The 18,649-nt window shown below is 36.1% G+C and overlaps 1 protein-coding gene across 2 annotated transcripts in view; it reads left to right on the top strand.

Moving 5' to 3' along the window:
• LOC121371581 (leukocyte tyrosine kinase receptor-like) overlaps window positions 1–18,649 on the top strand; it is a 194,176-nt gene that overhangs the window by 23,337 nt on the left and 152,190 nt on the right. For both annotated transcript variants that reach the window (XM_041497584.1, XM_041497583.1), the window contains exons 2-3: window positions 5,399–5,651; window positions 7,159–7,286. In XM_041497584.1, the coding sequence (XP_041353518.1) occupies window positions 5,399–5,651; window positions 7,159–7,286 (381 nt within the window). The remainder of the gene's footprint in view (window positions 1–5,398; window positions 5,652–7,158; window positions 7,287–18,649) is intronic.

Here is an 18,649-nt window from a genome sequence, read left to right as displayed (position 1 = left end):
CGAAAGTAAATAGTGAGCTATTTGAGTGATTGTGACTTAATTGGCCTAATTATATATAGCTCTTTTATTTTTGTCTGGTCGGAGAAGATCTTATATTACTGTGTCCATAGTATGTTTATCGCAACATCCTTAGTTATTTCAAGATATAGGTACAGTGACATTTCCCTTGGCTTAATGAGGATTCCAAGAAACCATTCCTTGCCGACAGAGGGCGCTGTTAAGCAACTAAGCAACTAGGTCCGGAAGTGATCTTCTAGACAATTCATTCCAGTGGATCGTCACTGTTCTATGCACACGTTATTCAGATTTAAGCTACATATACATGAGGATATTTTAAGATTGGAGGCATTCTCAATACGACCTGTGTTGGCAAAGTAGAAAATAGGTATCTAACACCACGAAAATTCAATTGTATATCCGTAGACAAAATAAAAAACTGCTTACTTTTTTTTCTATAAGAATTAAATGATTTTTAAATCCCTAATTTAATATCGAAATATAGGAATATAAAATAGTAACATTTAACCAAGACACGGGGTGAATGTTTATATTTATACGAATCTCTGATATGATGTAGCAAGTCAAAAACGGTTCCTATTTTTAAACGCTAGTGATTCGTATGACATCAAAGGCCTCCATTACTCAACGGCGCCCTCTGGCGAATTAGTATTTGTAGTACCTCATTCAGACTACCGCGACGAGGTCCATGAGTATAAACTTTGTTAGATTAATCTCACTGGATGGTTTTCATATAAATAAACTTCAAGGTAACAACATCAAAGCCATTCAGTCTACAGTTGCACAACTTTAGAAGCAGCCACAAGCACTAGAATCAGAGACATTCAGAAGAGAGTCACACATGATAGTTTGAACAAACAGGATGTGACACACTGCATTCTTCGGGCGGTAGAATTAGAGGTCCTATGACGTGACCAGATAAACGCATTATAAGTCATGCTGATATTATAAGCTATTTAAATGCAGCTTCTGTTTTGGCCGCTGTGACTTACTAATCATTAGGGAGATTTTATTCAGTATTAACTATCCACTTGTCTTGATCTTATTGAGTATATTACATCAAGAACTAACGGCCAAAGCTGGTTATGTTCACTCTTTGCTAACAAGAGAGAGTATTCCACTATTTGTTAAAACTTAGTTTTCTTGGGAATGGGAGGGCATTAAAGTGATGCCAAGATATATATATATATATATATATATATATATATATATATATATATATATATATATATATATATATATATATATATATATATATATATATATAAAAATATATGTTTGTTTGTTTGTTTGTTTTTTTTTTTGCTTTTTAAATAATTAAATTGCCTTTTATGTTCGGATTTTTCTGAAATTTGTTTAACGTTAACATGTGGCCGAATTTACGAAGCTTGTTTTTCTTAAACGCTGGTGTTTTAAAAGCATTGTAAATACACATAGTTGCATGTGTGTAAGTCAAAAACAGGCTTCGTAAATTTGACCCCATGGCTTTCGAGATATCCAGTTTTCACACACACACACACACACACACACACACACACACGCACACACAAACAGAAACACACACACACACACACACACAGACACACGCACACACAGACACACATACATACACGAGCGCACATACATACATACATACATACATACAAACACAGACACACACACATATACACACACACACACATATAATCCTAGTTTTGTGGTAAGGTTGTACCTATTGTCTTAAGTCTCTATTCTAGTGAATTCAACGGTCATTCATGACCACCCCTCCCCCTCCGTCTCTGTATAGCATAGAATACAGTGAGGGAGGGGGAGTTAAACTAGCCTAGCTATCTTATACACATAGAGAGAGAGAGAGAGAGAGAGAGAGAGAGAGAGAGAGAGAGAGAGAGAGAGAGAGAGAGAGAGAGAGAGAGAGATACAAACAGTCATCAAAAACTTAAATTATCCAAAAGTATGACACATAGAATGTTTTGCATTCAAACCATCTTGCATTTGTATAAAGTTTCTTCATTTTAATCAAACTAATACAGCATGTTCCATTAGTTACCATTGTTGATTTGCTAGGCATGAGTCTCATGTAGATTTATAGTGAGACAGTATCAAACTATATAGTTGCCAACTCGCCGATCTCTCGACTTCTATGACTGTTGTTAGTCTGAGCGTCAAACTCAACTGGACGATCTCATTGTAGGCTAAAATGGAATTTATGTTTTATTGTTTTCCATTATGGTCTTTATATGGCATGCATGACTGTGTGTATGTGTTTGTATCTCTCTCTCTAGCATTAGAATCAGTAACCAATTTAATCAACACAAGCAGTAAGTGTTTACATTTATTTTTAATAAAATTTGCTTTTGTTATGTCGTACAATTCACAGACGATGCATCAGTCAGTTACTGATTATTAAATGCAAGGTTAGTAACCCGGTCTTTTCGTCATAAAAATGTCATTACAGAAAGCAATTTCCTGTTGTTTTCTCAATCACAGATTACATGAGAACTGTACTTTTTTTGTTTATACCTATCGGAATACACGTGGATTAGCGTTCAGTGACATTTGATATCTTCTCTATACTACACTTCGTTTGTGACCACAGTTGTTCTGAGATGGCATGTAATGAAACATTGTTATCATATTAATGTGACACGCCCTTGTATTTCTGAAAAAAAGTCTCTTGAGAATTATGCTGAAATTAAATAATAACTACGTCGCCTTTACTCAGTGTTGCGTTAGTTAGAGGCGTGAAACCAGCTTTTTTATTAGTCCCCTACCAGTCCGACCGGAAGGAAATGTAGGTTTCATCTCCGTCCTCTGTCTGTCCGTCCGTCCGTCTGCCCTACATATAGTTTTCCGGATCTTCTTTTTAGAATGCCTTGAGATATCGAGCTGACATTTTGTGTATACATGTAGCTTTGTCATGTAGTTACAGGTCAGGTTTGACTTTCATGGCGATTGAATAATTTTTGACGGAGTTATGGCCCTTGAACTTAGGAGATATGTAAATTTCTTAGGCTTGGTAGAAGATATGTATTGCTTTAGCAGTACTCTCAGAATGCTTGTTTGCAGGGGAAGGGTACATGTAATACTTAAATGAAAGTTGTGTACCGGTATTAGGGGTGAATGCACTTTAACATAAGTGGGAAAACATTCATCCCTCGTGAATAGAGGCGGGAGGTCCAGACTTCCCTACCCCCCCCCTCCCCCATTAGATCCACGCCTACCCCGGTGGGGCAGAATATGCTCACCTTTCGCGAATACCTGATATCATCACTGATATGACTGATTCATGAGTGCATGTCATCACAGCTGTACGTATTCTAATAAGCTCTGTCCGGTGCTAGTTTTGATTTAGTAAACTAGTCTAGGGGTGGCCGTCCTGTGTGGCGATGTAAGAGGGATGAAATCTCCAGTAAAGGATCTCATCGGGAGTGACTGTCCTCCTATAGACGAGGCACTGGATAGAGATTCATGGAATCAACTACTAGTTTGCCAAATGCCTATTCGACTCTGTATTGTGCAAAGATACGGCCCTGACCATGTTTTACGGATTTGTGTTTCAGAATTACCGTGGAATTCATTACGATGATTTCTGTGTCCTTTATGTAAACTTTGAAACTTTTCTTTAAAGAAATACTTGTACATTTATAATTGTATAACGTTTACATATTAATTCTGTAAACACGATAACAATAGAGTTTGTTGTACTGGTATGTTATTTGTCTTTTGGGAATTCAAAGTCTAGAGAACTGAGTGTAATAATGCTGTTTGTTGATCGCTTAAATATCGCATATTCGTGTTTATGGTTTCAAAACAGAACCTGTATTTTGAAAGCATATTTCTGGTTTGCTTCATAACATATCCAAATACATACACTTTCCTTGTAATTGAGTATATTTCTAATTGCAAATGCTAACAAAAGTAGTAGCCTACAGTATTATAATACAAAGCACACTACACCAGTCGTGGAGCACTGGTTGTAAGGGAAAAACCTGACGCGGCTTAATCCTATATCTTATACATAATTTATACCATGAAAATGGTCTTCGAAATAACTCTAACCTAAAAGTTTTATACATGTCGGGCCATAGGCGTACGGGCTCCCATTTTCTGTAAGGGGCAGGCTGATTTTTGACCGAATTAAATGAAAATGCCCGAATCTGGATAAAGAAAGAAAGAAAGAAATGTTTTATTTAAAGGGACATACCCTAGTTTCAACCCGTGAAAATTAACACTAACTTTAGTTAATCTACAAACCTGTAATACATTTGGATAAAGTTATAATTGAGTGAAACATGAGTCTGTGACTATGAAATGGTGAAATACCCTCTAAAAATAGGCTAAAACTCGACTCCATAACTGTTATTTTTCAGACGCACGTGCGTTTTTAAAAATATAAGAAATGCATTTTGTGATATTAAAAACACCAGGATGACCAAAAACATTTCGAATGTACAGAAATTGATAATCTAAACCATAAAATCTAAATACAGTATGATTTCAGCTATCAAAAACGGCTATAATAGTAAAAAATATGCATTAGTGTTTAAAAACTAGGGTATGTCCCTTTAACAACGCACTCAACGAATCTGGATAACAACAGGTATTCATAATTAGCATTACTGCCAAACAGCAATACAGGTTTGCAAACGAATTGCCACACACTTTTACATGGATTACAACTAATACTGTGCTCAGAATCATAAAAATATATGGCGAAAAGGTTTCAGGCCAACTCAGTATCTCTATCGTTTTTGCCCGACTTTGAGGATTTGCTTCAGCCCCCCCTCCCCCCTCCCCCGTCTCGTACGCTTATGACATGCCCCCCAAAATGTTTTTTATAAAACAATGAAATGAAATCTTAGCAGATTGTAAGATCCACGACGTTTTATACATTACTGCAACTCTTCTGCCACTAACACGTCCAAAAACCCGATTCATCTGACAATGTATAATTTTACAGTACATTTCCTTTTTACACTCCACTAATCCTTAATATTGCCAATGCTGCTAGGAGATGTTTAGGATCGAAGAGAGGGACGGATCCAAGGGGGGAACCAGGAGGACTTATCCCCTTAAAAAATAAAGTACCCTTCTTTAACAATTTGTTTACAATTTCATTGAAGTGCCCTTTTCAGGGAACTGGTCCAAGTAGTAGCAGATCTCAATAGGCCCTTGTACTATTGTCTATGTGCCCTTTTCAGGGAACTGGTCCAAGTAGCAAATCTCAATAGGCCCTTGTACTATTGTCTATGTGCCCTTTTCAGGGAACTGGTCCAAGTAGTAGCAGATCTTAATAGGCCCTTGTACTATTGTCTATGTGCCCTTTTGCCCTTGGTCTCTCTTTTGAGCTTATTTTAATAACAGTTTTCTCTTTCCACAGGTCATTTTGTGGAAGTTAAAGGATCGAAAGGCAACAAGAGTGAAACGTTCATGCACAGCCAGTGTTTTGAGTCACGAAGTGCGTCATGCACGCTGAAACTGAGCTACATGATCAACGGGCCATCGCCGGCGCAGAAGTTCGACCCCAGTACACTGACTGTCAAATTCGTCGCAGGTTGCCAGCATAACATCGAGGGCTTGGTAGAAGTGGTACCCATGAAAGTCTTTTACGGAAACCTTTCTGAAAGAGAAAGGTATTTAGCTACCCATATCTATTTACCTATCAATCTATCAATCGACAAACACACACACAGACATACATACTCACGCACACGTACACACACGCACACACAAATGCACACAGGTACACATACATACATATACGTACATACATGCACACACACACACATACACACGGGCGCGTGCGCGCAATCACACATATACACACACGCATACATACTTACATACATGCATGCATGCATATACACATACATACATCAATACATACATACATACATACATACATACGGAAAACGCCGGCTGGTTAGCCCAAAGCTCTAGAGACGATCCTGAAATCATTAAAGCTAAATAAAGGATAATGGGAAAACTGGGTGATATGACAGTTTACACAAATTATAAATTTTTAATGTCATGGAACGTCATGCCCTCACCAAACAACACAAAAATTGTGAGGCCAGAAAGGATTTAATTATAGCTCAAAAGGTATCGTGACAAGTCTGCAATTTGCGGGCGATTCGGTGAGGCCAGAAGGGATTTAATTATCCCCTGCCCCAGTGTGGTAATATCTATGTATGTAATCGTCAACCTCGATATACTTACAATATATAGATATTCATACATCTATACATACTAGCCAGTGTCAGGTCTTCCCACCGTTTCATACACGTAAGCAGGATCGACCGTGTAACTTATAGGCCCCATGCATATGGCTGAATTAAAGAACATCCTTTTTATGGATGCCTCGAACCTGCAATTTATGCAAAAGAAAACCCCAACAGTATGTTTTTTCAAAGTATGATATTCTGCATGAAGTCGACACCCCTGTTGCCAATCATTTCAGTCTACTTAACCATTCATTATATGAAAAATGTTGAAATAATTCCAATTTAAAACTCCCCGATACTTGATGTAAAAGACGAAACAGACTTCTTGAGACTTAACGAGACCCTTTCTAGATTCGTACATTACAGACACAAAAAAAGCCATTGGAATCAATGTGGAATCTGGTAAATCCATAGAAAGAGATACAATTATTTTTCCAATATTTACAATCGACGTAGCGTTGATATTTGTAAAATTATGAAAGAGGAATTTTTAAAATCTGCAAAAGGTTATGAAAACCAGCCATTACAGCACGTCCGGTTATTGCATACAGAAAGAAATCCAAGTCTCAATGGTATCTTAATCTCCACACGACTACCCGTCGTCTCAGCCTGGATGTAACCCATGTCCCATGTTTCAGCGGTTGGTTTGTTTCTTGTCTCTTTATCTTTAAAAATCTTCTAAAACCAAATACATCTTACTCGGATAATAAACACATCATATTATTAGCCAAACAAATTAAAACAAAAATAACTGAAAAACTGTTATATTTTGAATATCACAACGGTCAGTTTAAAATCATTTTCGAATCTCTGGGGCAAAATTAGAAAATCATATTTTTTTTAGTTTTTGAAATCCATTCTTAAATACATGTACAACTATTGTAAACTTGATATTATTTCATTGAATTTTTTTCAGGTGGAAGACAGTTAATGTTACTATTGGTAATCGTACCGATACATTCAGAGTTATCTTAACTGGTTATACTCCCTCAATGTCATCTTTTGTTGCTGTCGACAATTTGGAATTCTTCAACTGTGAGCCAGGTAAAGTATGATCTATTATATATGTAGTCCTACATACAGTTAACGGTGCTGTAAATCTCCTGGGTGGGGTGTAGCTTAGTGGTAAAGAGATCGCATCAGCTTATTGTGCTGCCGAGGTCAAGTAGCATTTCTTAGACGTAATTTGAAAATGTGCATATGTTTCAATCAATACATATTCAAGGGTGGGTTGGAGCCGAGTGGTAAAGCGCTCGTCTGGTGCGCGGTCCGTGTAGGATCGATCCCCGTCTATGGCTCCATTGGGCTATTTTTTCGTTCCAGTCATTATACCACATGTGGTGTATCAAAGGCCGTGGTATGTGGTATCATGTCTGTGGGATGGTGCATATACCTGATCCCTTCTAATGGAAATATGTAGCGAGTTTCCTCTCTTAGACCCTGTCAGAGTTACGAAATGTTTGACATCTCTTAATAAATTAGTTTGCTCCAGTGGTGTTGTTAAGAAAATAACTTTTCATTACAATACCTTTTCTCCAATGTAAGTATAAAAAGTTAAAGTTTGTTTTGTTGAACGACACAACTAGAGCACATTGATTTATTGATCATCGGTTATTGGATGTCAAACATTTGGTATTTTCCACATATAGTCTTAGACAGAAAACCTGTTACATTTTTCCCATTAGTAGCAAGGATCTTTATAAAATGATTTGGTATGTAACTGTATTGTGAATAACGTTAAAATTCATATCAAAACATATTATTACGTTTTAAACCCATACGAACTCACAAAACATTTTTATATATGCAAAAAAGGTTTCTTCACAAAATACCATCAAATTGCATAAGTTAACTGTCCATTTTTATTACGTAGCATCGGAGGCGACTGGTGAAACAGTCAATGTGAAGCAATTTTCAGTGGAGTTATTAGGATTCAGAGAAAGTAACAGCCTCAATATAACTAAGAAATCTCAAAAGATTTGGAGGCTAATGGGGGTGGTGGTGGGGGGACCAGTCTAATTATTAAACTTGTTTGAGAATTAGATTAAATTCATAAACTCGTCTCAGAATGTGTGTACAGCACAAACGCTGAAACAGCAAGCTCAATGTCAATCAATATTTTTAACAATGTTCTCGATGCCCCGATTAGAAGTTGATGGATGTATGTTTTAGCTGCGCATAAGTTCCAGTCTGGATTCAAAGCTAGGGTCGTACACATTGCACGGTTCGGCTTTGTCTACTACTGGGTTATAAATGGAAATTATCTTTATTATACACTAAACATTGGTACTGAGTACCACTCAGCAAGTTATAATGCCATCTACGAAAGAAGACGTTCTTTATAGATACCTGTATATAATTCTCCTCGACGAATTAACGCGACTTGAAATATTCAATATTTGTATATTTTTTTGTTCAGCTCTTCATAAGCCGTTTTGTACACATTTTAAACATCCAGTGTTAGTTAAAAATTAACGAAGTTATTTTCTTATTCATGGCTACAGACAGCCCAGAGAAAATAAGTAGAAGATGAAGAGGTGTGATTGAGACGTGGCCTCCGTAAGTCCCCCAGCTACTCCAATGATTACCATTACCAATATGTCCATGAGATTATTCCTGGGATAATGTATTTGGTAAAAAGTTATTTGTTTGAGAAAAATACTAATTCGTGGATGAGACCTCCATACAAAGATTCGGTATATTCAGTTAGGCAGGTAATGCTTCAATGTGAAACACAATCTCTGAAAATCCACTGACCTCAAATTCATAGCTACCTTAACCAGTCTGATACGTCTACTACACCTTTGGTACACATGCTATATTGAAGAGAAAACCGTGTGATATATTTTGTATCACACGGCGATATCCAACGAATGTAACAGTAAGATATATCGATTTTAAAGACATCTGACTGACTGATCCACAATGATGAATCGAACGCTAAAGTTACGCCATCCAATGAAATTAACATTACCGAAACAGATTTCGTTGTAACATATACGTTAAACTTGCAAGCACAAGCGCCATACGGTTTAGTTGGAAAACGCGTTTAAATAGTTTTCTTTTAATCTGGTTTCAGATGATATGCAATATTACCATTGATTTCGATATATGCCTTTTATCTCAGTTTAAAAACGTATCCAACTCGTTTTCGCTCGTTAGATACGTTTAAAAAAAACTCGTAAAAGAAATAGCTTTATGTTTGCTTTGGCTGATGTAGCGTCACAACCTTTCTTTTGGTAAAGGGCGATAACCTGCACATAGAGAGAACATCTGAACACGATTTCTCACCCAGAAGTGACAAAGAGTAGCTTATAAGCAGGATTCACTTGACACAATTGGTCACCTAGGTGACGATTCGTATCAGCATGACAAATCGTGACGTAACAAGGACGTCAACACCTTCACGAAAATTGGAGACGTAAGGCCCAAAACACACCGGATCTGTGTCTGGATCTGACGAGTATGGTACCAGTCGAAAATGAAACACACTGAATCGAATGCTACAGACCTAGCAACAGACGACACATAACATGCGCTATATTTTAACACTACCAGACTGGCAGCTGCACAATGTTCGAACCTTACTCATTAATATTTCTTCATAAACAACAGGAAAAGTATATATTAATCAATGTGGAGTTCTCATACTTATTATTGATGTTTACAGAAGTAAATTTATTTAAAGATATGAACGCATTAATATATATTAAAAACACGTAACAGTTACAGACCCAGGGGTTGAAATACACCAGATATGACGTCTTTGCCACACTTGCCAGACCCAGACTCAGACCGGTGTGTTTTGGGCTTTAACCGGGTAACCTGGTAAATGTTTACGACAAAACAGACATCGCAATTAAATTTGTATCTCTACACAAAACAGAGTGAAAGGTTGTTTTTGACAAGGCTATGACTGCTATGATGAATAACATTCTGTCTCTAGGAGGACTGCCACTACCCAGAACAATTCTATAAGCAGGGTGCCATCAAAACAATACGAAAAAGTGCCCTTTTAACTTAGGAACTATCTTAAAACTGAATGAAAGTTAAAGTTTGTTTTAACGACACCACTAGAGCACATTGATTAAGTAATCATCGGCTATTGGATGTCAAACATTTGGTGATTGTGACTCGTAGTCATCAGCGGAAAACTGCTACATTATTCCTAATGCAGGGATCTTTTATATTCAATCTGATTAAAATTAGCTCTACTAGGTCTAGCCAGTAGATCTAACAGCATTGCGTGGACTCTCATGTCCAGGTAACATTTTATCTATAAATAACAATTTAAATATCGATCAATTACACTTCGCCTTTTATAGCGTTATTCGGGAGCATACAAATTCTAAAAATATCGGGCGAGACTATTTATGCAATAGGCGAACTTGTTGGTCTATTTCAACATTGAAAAAACGGAGAAAAGTGCAGTAATAAACTTTGGATTGTATGCTAGTATAAACAGATTTTATGGCTATACCATCACGGTATTTTATATAAAATTTTATATTGTAATTAGTTTAGGTTTAGATAACGGTGTAACACCGATATCGAACCGTGCCAAATAACCAGGACATCAAAACGTAGTAACCTGATATTTTATTATCATGCAACCATGCTTCCTATTGACCTGGTAACCCCTACCTGATAATTCGAAGTGTTATCATGTCACTAGGAAGTGTTATCATGTCACTAGGAAATGAGTTGTGCGCATGACGAATGTTTGCTCAATTTCCAGGTAGATCGTTTTCTCATGTTTCAAACATTCATTTACAGCAATAATTGTTGAACTGCATAAATAACTGTTGACTGAAACATATTACAAAAATATAACTTGAAATGGGTTGTATGATAAAACAAATATATTTATTCACTAAACTTTTGCAACTCTGCTAATTTTACTAATAGCTATTTTCAAAATTCTGCCCATTTTCAACTCTATCCTCCCCTCATCCCGAGTCAGGCCACCGATCTTATTGGAGGTCGGACTCTGGATGGGCGTGTTCGAAACCCTAGTGGTATATGGACACGTTAAATTGTTATCTATCTATCTAGCAACTCTGCGATCTCGCAGTGCAATACTACAATACTTGATGAGGATCCTTTGTTGTCTAACAGAGCCTAAGAGACCTTTGTGAATTAGGTCCCAGGTTACTACGTTTTGATATCGTGGTTATTTGGCGAGGTTTAGATAACGGTGTACCAGGCGAGCTTCAGTTGGCAGGATGGAGAACGTTACGTGCGTGCAAATAGTGATGTGTTATGCAGCGGTACAGGTGACCTGGCCACACGTCACTGGCAACCTGGATAGGTCATTTTAATTAATTTTTACACGATCGAGAGCAGTCGCTGACATCTGTTACACAGGTGTTAACCAACCACGTGTCGCCGAGTGTGACAACGTAAGAGACCTGTAGGAAACTATATAATTATTCCAGTATATATGATTGTCATTATTATTATTATTATTATTAAATTTGGTTGTTCTTGCTGTTTGTTGATGCCATTTCCATGGATTGAAACCTGTACTATAACAATGGAATGACAGTGGGGATCATTTAGTTTTTATTAATTTTAATTAATTTATAAAACAATTTAAAACATTTTGATTGCTTTACAGAGTTTTAAAATATACTTAACTTTATTTTTGTAATGCACTGTACTTTCCCCACATCTCTTTAATCTGTGGTTTTATATAATTATGTAAAAAAAATTAATGTAAATAATCATATCCATGTAGTCTACTTAGCCTACCTTTGTTTGACACACAATGACCGATGTGTACTTTTGTTCTGGTGTGTTGTTAAAACATTAATTAATTGATTTATTCATTCATTCATACAAAAATTTCAAATTCCATTTTACGGAAAAGTTCTGAAATGTAGTTAGGCAATTATGCTAAAAATACTATGCATTAAATGATGTTCCAGTCACACGGTCTAACAAACAAACATGAAATAATCGGCTTTGATTACGGTTACTATATTATGTACATCAATGTATATAAATAATAGATGTACATTTATTAATTTTAATCTTTGGCTGAAATACATATATATATAATTGAAGTTTCATTTGATTTGTTTAAAATATAAAAAGAAAAAAGAAAAACAGTCGCAAAAACCGATTGCTTTAAAATAAAATGATATAAAAAGACGTTTATTAAAGGAGACCTAGGCCTGTTCCTACATAACTCTGTTGCTATTTCCCCCGTTATTTGTTTGTTCCTTCTACTCTTGAATTGTCTTTGTCTAAACTGTATACATGAGTTAACCTCTTCTTATTATTATTTAACCTATTTTCGTGCTTATACCAATTAAGGTTCAAGCATGCTGTCCTGGGCAAACACCCAGGACATGTATCTGGGCTATTTGTCCCTGTATTCGTTCAAGACAGAGGAGTTAGTGATCAGTAGTTAGTGAGAGAAAAGTCGGTTTAGTGGCCTAAAATCTACCGTTTAAAATTCGCCCTGGGTTGAAGCCTATACCGATGTACGAACCTAGTACCCTCCAGCTTCGAGTCCGATGGCTTAATCACTACAACCTCCCCACTGATCACTCTATGCGGTACTTAAAGGTTGGACTATACCAATTCAAATCCCATAGGCGACCATGTTAACGTTTGTGTTTAAAAACACTATATGCAATATATCAACCAAACTGTGACCCATAAATATCAGTACTACAACCCCTACCTCAAAGTATTAACTGCAGAAAATGGTACCTTTCATGGCTCATTTTCGATATAACCAGATGTTTCTGCAACACCCCTAGTTTCGCACAAAATTTTAGTACTTTTTTTCACAGGTACCCCATACATGTTCCAAGCACAAGGCTACTTGACACGGTGGTACTACATCAAATAAAATTGCATACATTTTTAGCCCAGATGAAACTAATTTTTTTTACAACCAACACACTCACATTTATAACCAATCACAGGACTTGTGGTGTTAACTTCTCTATCAAAAGTCCGGTACACCTCGAACTTCGACCCAGCCGGAAATTAATTGGTATAGTGCAACCTAAACGCCGTGTTATTGAATACACTGGTTCCTGTCCTGGACGGAGGAGCAGGCGAAAATCGACACCAGATCCTGCGCCCACGATATGCGTGTCCTACAAAGCTTGTTGTGAATGTGCACGTTAAAACCTATGACCTGACCTGTATACACTGATACATGTACTTTTCCGATCAGCATGAAACCAGGGACCAGGGCCCGGTAACACAAAGCATTCGTAACACTTACGGAACAGAACAGAACAGAACTTTATTACACCCAGGCCGTTAGGCAACGGCATATGGGGAAACATGAATAATTACATAATATAATATGTGACAAGACAGGACAGGGTTTACAGGAGAACATTAAATAGTAAATAATATAGTATATGAATAGTTAAATTATATAAATACACGTATACAGAAATACAACGAGTGGACATAACAAAAATACATATATACAATAAGTCAGACGTACATCACACGTGTACGTCTTACGTAAGTGTTACGAGTACTTTGTGTTATTGGGCCCCGTTTCTCAAAAATGTCATAAGCCTAATTTTGCACGTAAATGTAAATCTACGACTAAACTACATATATATATATATATATATATATATATATATATATATATATATATATATATATGTGTGTCAAGAACACATATTTCTTTTTGTCCTTACTGTGCTCTATCTACCGTAATGATGTAATTTTCTGCGTGAAATATGTAAATGTACGGCTGGTATATTTATGATGCTTTGTAAAATTGGTTTCAGGTTTCTTGATATCTTTATTTTTACCTAATAATAACCGATTATTACACAACAGTGTTCTTGAGTATAGTTCAACAGACATTATTTTATAAAGGTGTGTGTTTCAGATAACGAGCCCCCAAAAATTAAGTAGGGCAGGTCGGCATTTTATTATTTATTTTTGTTTACTGCTACACTCACTCCTACGAGTCCAGATAAAGTGTATTTCTAATCATTATAATGTTCATAATAGCTTAAATCTCGTATTTCCTTTTTCTTCTTATTTCTGAAATTATTGGAATTAGATCACCTCGGAGAAGCCAGTCATATGTCATCTTCATATTAAATTTGTAAAAATCATACATCGAAATTTATTTTACGGTCAGTCATTTTTTCGGAAACATAATTTTTGTTTAGACCTTACCAATCTTTTGCACTGAGAATATTTTCGTTGGATTTGGATGCTAACTTCCATCACTGTTAGGACTTCTGATTATAGCTTTTTTGAAAATGGTTAATGGCAGCGTAATCTCGATGTACTGATGACTGGGCGAGTAGTCAGGTGAGATTATCTATTAGCCCAGTCACAGATGATTTATGACATCTGTAAGAAGTTAATTTTTCTAATAATGGCATATTCTTTCTGACGTCGAGATAATAGCTAATCATATCAACTTATTTAGTCTTGGAACATGAGGCGGATGTGGATGCTTACTAAGGGTTAGATGCATCTATTAAAAGTGCACATAAATATTCCAAACTACACTATCATGCATCGTATACAATTTTCATCCAGAAAAAAAACCTAGTCTACCAAGATGTTGCATTTGTCCCACTAATTAGCACTCTCATGAGATATGATATTTTTAGCATCATTTTATTTCATTTCAACTTATTTTTGTGCTTATATCCAATTAAAGTTCAAGCACGCTGTCCGGGGCTCACACCTCAGCTATCTCGGCTGTCAGTCCAGACAGTTAATTGTTAGTGGTTAATGAGAGGGAAGAGGGTGAAGTGATCTTACACCTATTCATTGAGTTGTTAAAACTCGCTCTGGGTGGGGCCGGTACCGGGATGCGAACCCAGTACCTACCGGCCTTGTGTTCGACGGCTTAACTACGACACCATCGATACCAGTTTTGGCATCAATGGCGTTCTGCATATTGGCGGACAAAACAGAGGAAGGTGAGAGTATATGTGACCAGTGCCGTTTACCACTTCAACTCCCATTCCACAGATGTTGAAAACCATGGACCCAAAAAGACAATTGTGGGTACCGAACTGCAAGATTCAGCCACAAATGAGGGTTTGGCAAACAGACTATTAAACTAGCACCTGATTTCTTAAAGCCCTCATGATTAAAACTATGAACATTTTCAAGTAAAAAGGTATGGAGCGATTTTATAGCTGGAATTATATTTGTATATATGAAAAAGAAATGTTTGGCAGGTATACGTTGCTTTTTTTAAATAACAAACTATAGTCCGTCCCACAGGGAACGGGTTTTTTTTTTCATACTATGAAATTTACTACCATTTATTTAATTCTAAGCTGATTGTTTTCTAAATTGCACACAAAAATAATCTATTTTTGTTATTATCAGAACTCTTTTACTTTTTTTGTTATGTCAAACCAAACTGAAATTATTTACAAAAAACCCCACACATTTTTGTAGAAGGATGGGACTGACTATAGATAGACTGTTTTGAATTACGACATTGTAGAAACATCATTAGTAAAACCCACACAATTTTGTAGAAGGATGGGACTGACAATAGATAGACTGTTTTGAATTACGACATTGTAGAAACGTCATTAGTAAAACCTGTGCTTCATAGTGACACTGGTTGGTTTCTTAGCCAATTTATGCTCAACTCATAAATCAAATATTTATGAGTTTGAAATAAATTGTCTGAATTAAATAAAAAAATGTGTTGCATATGAATTTATCTGTTTTGGCTGAATAAATATTATATTGATAAATCATGAAGTGTTATTATTTTCATACAGTAGAGTATGACAAATAAGTATATAAAAATATCCTTTCAGAAACGTCAGTACAAATATCACATAATAGTGTGTATTTGAAAAACTGTTATTAAAGATAGTTTAACAAGATATGTGCACAGCCATATTCTAAATACATTTATGAGGCTCGTGGGAACACTATCTAGAGAGGAGGGCACAATCTCTAGTGATGGGGTTGCCCCCCCCCCCCCCCCCACACACACATACACAATCACCACCAGTTCCTATAGGCCTGTTTTGACTGTAAATAGACCTAACTAGATAATTAAACTATTTATGTATGTTGGTGGCCATCTTGGATTTAGTCAACTTAACGTGTAGAAAATATTACCACTCTTTTTTTCTTCTAGATCGCTATGACATGGTTAAATACAGAATCAAGTGGACATTTGCTTTTAACAAACATGTGCCAGGAAATAACACGTCCCTACACCTACACCAAGAGGCCACTTGAGCTACCAGTGTTGTCCTAATCAGGACATAAACCACATGATTTATGTTGACATGTTATTCACATCCTGTATTAACACCAACTTTTAGGAATCTCCACAGAAATAGGACTAGAAACCAAAATCGCATGTCCTTTCAACATCATGCCACTCCTCTACTATGTTGCCATATATTTAATGATGTTGATCAGATCCCACGAAAACCCAAGGGTATAAATGAATCTGTGTTTCAATTACACGTGCTATTTCTTCCGTAGCAATGTATTCGTATGCTGTTACAGAGATGGTTTAAGCTCGGCGGAGAAACTGTTATTCGGTCTGCTGGGACCAGAACCAACGATTTAACATGTCGAGCATGACACAAGATAGCTCTTGTTGTGATAAGCGTCCAAGCTTTCTCTGACAGTCCCTGTTAATTAATGATAAATATGAATTATACTGCTCCCTCTGGTAATCAATTACTGAAATATATAAACTGATGCTAAGTATGAGATATGATTCCCTCCAGATGCCAATTATAGCACATGTGTTTCAGATTTACACTGCAGTCAGAGCTAAATACTATGCAGTTAATCCCTTAACCTTGATAAATATGTGATAGTATTCCCTCTAGCCATCAAATATTAAAGTATAAATGGTAATTATATACACAAAATGGAATTCCTAAAGCCATAGCTTGTTAAAAACCTTGTATACACTTTGTTGTTAAGTGTAAGATAATGTACTAAAATTCAGTAGAAATGCATCACCAAAGAAATCTTGTATACTTTAATGGTGCAAGAATGGAACAAGACAACCCTCTACTACAAGAATGGAACAAGACAACCCTCTACTACAAGAATGGAACAAGACAACCCTCTACTGCAAGAATGGTACAAGACAACTCTCCACTACAAAGTAACTCGTGAAAAGAACAAAAGTGCTCGCCTGATGTGCGGTCAGTCTAGGATTATCCCTGTTGGTGGAATCATTGGACTATTTCTTGTCCCAGCCAGTGCTTCACAACTGGTGTTACAAAGACCATGGTATGTACTATCCTGTTTGTGGGATGATGCATATATTAAACTTCCCTTGGTGCTAATAAAAAATAGTAGCCCATAGTTTCCTCTCTAAAATAGTTGGAAATGAATAATTTTTCTTTAAATTAGAGTCCGTTCATGGTAGTTCATAATTATAATTAATTGGTTAGAAGAAGCGGCCCCTTCATGTAAATTGCATAAAATATATATGCATACTCATATATAAATATTGTGCATTGTAGTAGTTGAAATATATGCACATTCATATGTTCTGTGCTAAAATATCTAGATATTACATTAATGCTATGGTCACACTCTCAAGGACGGCCATCCCGGATTACTACGGATTCAATACGGGATTATCAGGGATTATTCCTAGTAATCCGTAGTAATCCGTGTTGGATCCTTGATTATACTGAACTGAACTGAACTTTATTTACACTCTGGCCGTAATTCAACGGCATATGAGGTACATTGTAAAAATATAATTAAATAAATAAATGACAAGATGGCACATTCGTCATAATAATGTACATCAGATAAAACAAGTGTATATCTATGGAATCATACTTGCATATACAAATAAAATGAAACTGTAAAAACAGATTTCAGCCATGGGACTTAAGGAATATGCATAATTTGTTTACAGAAAACTGCTAGCTTTCTGAGAACACCAGTTTCTTTACTGTTAAATAGCATTCTAAATTTATAAACATTTGGTCTAGACTAGAAACACTTTGGCAGAAGTCTTGTTCTTTAACCTTAAAAAAAGGACAACACATTATCTAATGAAATTCATCACCAATTTCGTTATTGTACACAGAAAGCATGTTCTATTTGTTAAAGTTTTCTTTTTTCATCTGCCTTTTTCAATGGGAAGATAATGATTTGAGAGTTGAAAATGTAATAGTGGTAACCAATATTTTTTCTCTAAATTGGTTAAATATGTCTCGAACACAATATTTGATTTAAACAGTCTGTAACAAGATGCTTTAGATGAGTTAACAATTTCATTGTTCCATGTTTGTAAGAACTGATCCTGTAGTCTTAAAACAATTCTTTGTTTTAATAGATTTACATCTGGTAGCTGGTTACACTGTGCAGTCCATACATTACTATATCCAACGTCATCCAAAACAGATTTGATAAACTTTAAC

This window comes from Gigantopelta aegis, chromosome 4 (genome assembly GCF_016097555.1).
Source record: "Gigantopelta aegis isolate Gae_Host chromosome 4, Gae_host_genome, whole genome shotgun sequence".
Lineage (NCBI taxonomy): Eukaryota > Metazoa > Mollusca > Gastropoda > Neomphalida > Peltospiridae > Gigantopelta > Gigantopelta aegis.
This window is presented reverse-complemented; position numbering and strand designations above follow the sequence as displayed.